Source organism: Centroberyx gerrardi, chromosome 13 (genome assembly GCF_048128805.1).
Source record: "Centroberyx gerrardi isolate f3 chromosome 13, fCenGer3.hap1.cur.20231027, whole genome shotgun sequence".
NCBI lineage: Eukaryota > Metazoa > Chordata > Actinopteri > Beryciformes > Berycidae > Centroberyx > Centroberyx gerrardi.
Window position 1 is genome coordinate 10,528,267 of NC_136009.1, and position 5,289 is coordinate 10,533,555.

At 43.4% G+C, this 5,289-nt stretch overlaps 1 protein-coding gene across 1 annotated transcript; it reads right to left on the reverse strand.

Moving 5' to 3' along the window:
* Nucleotides 1-1,308: 1,308 nt before the first annotated feature.
* Nucleotides 1,309-3,002, reverse strand: rgs5b (regulator of G protein signaling 5b). Its single transcript, XM_071917672.2, has 5 exons — nt 2,849-3,002; nt 2,588-2,677; nt 2,405-2,466; nt 2,124-2,287; nt 1,309-1,970 (listed from the first exon to the last, which is right to left on the reverse strand). Exons 1-5 carry the CDS (start codon nt 2,890-2,892, stop codon nt 1,794-1,796), a joined length of 537 nt encoding a protein of 178 aa, XP_071773773.1. The 5' UTR covers nt 2,893-3,002; the 3' UTR covers nt 1,309-1,793.
* Nucleotides 3,003-5,289: the final 2,287 nt, after the last annotated feature.

The following is a 5,289-nucleotide window of genomic DNA, read 5'->3' on the forward strand; positions in this document are numbered from 1 at the left end:
CATGCACATCTGCCTGAAGAGAATTCGATACACAACATGCAGTTCATCCTTGTACTTCACCGCAATTACCAAAATTGCAGTGTATGTATGTCATGTATGTAACATCAATACAAATCAATATTTTTCCAATTGCTCTCAATTATGGCCAGGTTCAGAAGTAGCTTAATAATGCAATAACAGTGTGTGTGTGTGTGAGAGAGAGAGAGAGAGAGCGGATAATCACCCTCCTTCATTTTCCATGAGTGTGCGAGTGGCATTAATGACTTCACCCCCGCCTCTTTAGGAGCCGAGTGTTTGAACAGGAACAGGAGGTTGCCGCTAGAGTAGGGGAGCGTAGGAGGAGAGCGGCGGGGGGAGGAGAGGGGGAGGGGGAGGGGGGCGATGATGATGGCTGGATGGAGAGCGGAGGGAGGGGGTGATGTGCGGAGGGAGGGAGGGAGAGCTGGCGTGAGTCACAGGTTGTGAGTGGCTGCTAGGTAGTAAACAAACCTGCCTGTGGAGGTACACAGTCGGTGTCTGCCGTCTCCATGGAGACCAGCCCTCGCACTCGGAGGCTTCCCGGCAAATCCCTCCATGCTCCGGTGGCCCATTTTGTTCACACACACACACACACGCATGCGCACGCACACACACACACACACACACACACACACACACACACACACACACACACACACACACACACATTGTACTTCTATACTTATGAGGGTCCTTCCACTGACTACATTCATTCCCTAACTATTACATGCCTTTACCTTGACCTAAACCTAATCCAAAATCAAAATTTTACCCTAAACCCATGTCCTAACTAGTCTTAACCATAACCGTTACCCTAACCTAACTTTAACCTTAACCCTAAACCTAAACCCTATCCTAAACCTAATCCTAATCTTAATCTTAACCCTAAATCCAAATCCTAATCCTAAACTAGCCCTTTGTAGAAGTGAGGACTGGCCAAAATTACCTCATAAGAAATGTCCTCACTTTGAGGGTCTAAAACTCAAACTAGTTGTCACAAGGATAGAAGTACAAGAACACACACACACACACACACACACACACTCACTCACTCATACTTAATAGCTTCCATACTGTAATGCCTGAGAGAAGGAGTCATCTAGTCGCCTACTTGTGAACTGGAAGTGGAACTAATGAGGCTACAGATTACTAACTCTAATGACGTGCATGAGCAAGTCCTTTTCTTTTCTCCTCCTACCTTTGTTTCTGACCTCAGCCGCCACCTACATCATCTGAACAACTGAACTTTCAATGGAAGGAATGAAACAGAAATCCTTTTTTTCCCTTCTGGAAATCGTTAATCTTTTATTCAGTATTCATACTTTTTTTTTCCATACAGTACTTCAGGTAGAAATATATAAAATAGAAATCAGTTTTCTTCAACGAGTTGCACAGCAAACATTCACATAATAAAGTTAATTTTTAAATAAATAAAAAATAAATAGACATTAATGATACAGAACTGACATAGCTTTTCTCCCACTGGTAGCTGTGAGCTGTGAGTCCTTTGTCTTTGCAGTGGCAGACTTCACCTGCAGCTCAGTCTCTGCTTTGACAGTCTCGCCTCCCTCAGCTTTAAGGTGAAGCTTCAAGTGTCTTATAACTTCCAGCGCTGACCCCAATCTGTGGAACCTCCAGTCTCAAAAAATGTATTCCACAACCCGGCAAGGAACTCCTCAGACCGAGGCATTTGTTCTGTCTGAACGTTTTTTTACTCTTCGCCGTGCGTCGATAAGCTCGTGTCCCTTTGAGTCCTGGTCTTCAGAAAGGCCCTTTTAGCCCGACTTGGCCTTTCTGCTGAGCTCCAGGTACGTGGAGGACTTGAGGAAGCGGGGATAGCAGTCCTTCTCCATCAGGGTGTAGATCCTGTCCTGGGCCAGGTCGAAGCAGGATTGGCTGGGCTGCTCCATGTTCTCCTTCATGGCTGCTTTGGTCACATGGTCAAGGTTCACCTGGGAGGAGAGAAGAGGTGGAATGATTATCATCAACGTCAGGATATGAGAAATCAGCATATAGTGACAGAGCATGTTGACTTTGCGCAGTGTAGCGTATTCGGTCGTCTATTATGGTTTTACTATGTCTACTTTTAGTCATTTGATATTTACCTCTCGTGGCGCGTCGCTGCAGATGAACTCGTCATAGATTTTCTTGGCCTTGGCAGCCAGTTTTGAGGTCTTCGTCGTCCTGTAGTCTTCACAAGCCAAGTAGAAGGCAATGTTTTCCTCACTGAACTCTGACACCAGGAAAGCTCTAAATAAGCACAGTCCATCTGGAGAAAGGAGAGAGAAAGGAGAATTAGTCGATGAGCAACTGGTAGTTATAACTCTTCAACATCTGCAATGATCAAAACACTTTCATACAGTGTGAGTGAAAAGATTGTACTTACTTTGGCTGGACAGCAGTTTCTCAAACGACTCCTTCCATTTCAAAGGCTCATCTACATTTAACCTGCAACAGAAACATATAATTAGTGATGTAAATAATAATTCATCCATCTAAAAAACTCAGCTTGATTGAATATCAGTTCACTGATATGGTTGGAAATAGAGAATTTGACTGAATGTCTTACCTCAGTTTGTCAGGTTTCTTCGAGTGTCCAGTGATGCTGTGATCTGACTTCTGGAGTAAACTTCCAAACAGAGCTTTGAGCTCCTTTGCCCTGTAAAGATAAAGAGAGATAAAGTGTTACACCAAAGATTGGCAAGTTTAACAGCTCTAAGGATGATTTGATCCACCCTCACTACACTACAGCAATTTGTGTCTAACAGCACACAGTAGAATTACTTTTCATCTTGAGAGAAACATGACTGAAAAGCGTGATGGAGCTCACCTCTCCAGGCAGGTGATCGGCAGTGAATCAAGCCCTCTGCACATGATGACAGCTCAGATGTTATCCTGCTTGCTGACGGGTATTTCCAAAGATCGTTGACAGTTGTTTGTAAGTTATGTACTATGCTGTGGAGCTGCGCAGCCCTTCCTTGCTGCAGATGAGCTGGCTCTTAGCTGGTCTGCCGGCTGTGTGGGAGACTGACTTTTTATATGCCAGTCCACTCCGTGACATCACGCCTCTCAGCCAATGGGGCGAGAGCTGTGGGAGGATGAGGATTCTCCGCAACTCTTATTTTCCTCCAGACTATTTCCTCACCGCTGACCACCAGCACATGTGACACTTACAGTGATTGGATTCCTTAGGGACTCTTAAGTGTCTGAGTATTCATTCTGCATTCTGTGTGTATGTGTGTGTGTGTGTGTTCTTGTATTTCTATACAATACCACACACATGAGGAGGACCACGTGTTCTCATAAGGACAGAAAAATGAAGAAAATCAGAGTATTCATTCTGTGTGTGTGTGTGTATGTGTGTTCTTGCATTTCTTATACACGAGGAGGACCACGTGTTTTCACAAGGACAGAGAAGTTAGGACTTTGGTTTAGTGTTAAAGGAATAGTTCACCCCAAAAAATGAAAATTAAGAAATTATCTACTCTCCCTCATGTCATTGAAGTTCGTGGGAGTACCAAACACACAGCAAGTTACTGTCCAAAGCTTCATCTCAGCCTTCTCTCAAACTGTTGAAATTAACAGAGCCATCTCTTTACAGCTACAAAAAAAAGCATGAAATGTCCATCAAATGTAGCCATACGATTGCACTAAAAGTCCAATATTTACCTCATTATTATATGGAGGTTGGGGTTTTTGGAGTGAATGTAATCAATGAAGGTCCTCACAAATGTAGTAATACAGACATGCGTGTGTTTGCGTGTCTTGGTTCAACACATTCTCACACATTCCCTGTCGGGAAGATCATTCTGGTTAGTCTTTTTCTGGTCAGGGCACAACCCTCACAGTGAAAGTAAATATATCTGTGCCTATGTATAGCCTTAAGGGGCGAGACACCTATTGTGTGTTGAATCCGGAGAGTCTAATTTTAGATGGGAGAGAGGGAGAGACAGCTATAGACTAAGTTAATTCGCAGGAGACTGGAGAGGAAACGCAAGTTAGGGGAACCGGACGAAAAGGCAGAGCGCTTATTGGAAGCGTCTGAGCCAGCTTCCTCTTCCGACAGCCCAGAACAATACTTTCCCTCTAACTCCCTCAGTCAGACATAGCTGGGTGTCAACAGCAGGTCACTTTGGTCCACAATAATGAGCTGGCCCTCTGCTCCTTCAGACACAGCTATGGCTGTCGACGCTGAGTCACATCGGCCTAACACGAAGGACGTTTTCAGCTTCATTTAGGAGCAAATGCGCCCTGGTCTATGCATGACGATAAGCTAAAAAAAGCAGCTTGGTTTTTTACTGTCTGTCTTTTTCATATGGGAACCTTCTGTAATATTTGATCCAGCATATCTAAGGCTACACTAGGCAGAGATAATACAGGAAAATTGAATTAAAGATAAACTACAGTCGCTTTGTGCTTTAATTGTTCGATGCACAATAACATGCATCCCATTAGCACAAGTAGGTTGAAGTTTAGAGCCTGAAGAGCGGACGGTCTATTTTCACACTGCAGGGTCAGTGTTTTTCAGGACATCGTGGCTCAAACATGTTCCAGCCCTGAGCCAATGGAGGCTTCCTTTTTGGAAACACTTGACATGGTGTAAACATGTTTTCATTGACCGTTGCTCATCATACAGTATCTTACTCAAACAGTGGCAAACAGGATCCAGATCTATTTCACGCAACCACGACATGTTATTCTCATTCGCGCTCTGTTGTTGCCGTTTATTGATGTAATGTTTCGGTCATTTGAGAGAGACGACAGCATTGCGTCGCTTTTGTCCCGGATTGATGTGCCGTGTATTTTTCACAATGCGGTGTATGAGAAAGTTTCCATTTGATTAACGATACTGCGGAATCCAAAATGATGCTGTCTCAGGTCTTCATCACTGCCAATTCATTCTCGTCTCATTCATCTGCAAATGTTTGTCACTGACGTATTTTCTTTTCAAACCTTACCTACTAAACCCTGATACCTGAAGATTACAATCACTACTGGCTTTTCTGTTATGGATTTTAATAGGAGATGACTCTGAATATACTGTAATAACTACTTGTTGTGCATGACTTTCCTTTAAAGGCAATGACTAACTGAAATAATATCATTTATGTTATATCATGAGAAAAGCCTTGTTATCTAACAGCATAATAGGATCCTGTTGTCATTGTGTTGTTGCAGTCGTTATGCTATTGTGTCCATTGACAGAGGTGGCAACCTAATCAATGGTGTGTGTGTGTGTGTGTGTGTGTATGAGTTATCGTCATTGATTAG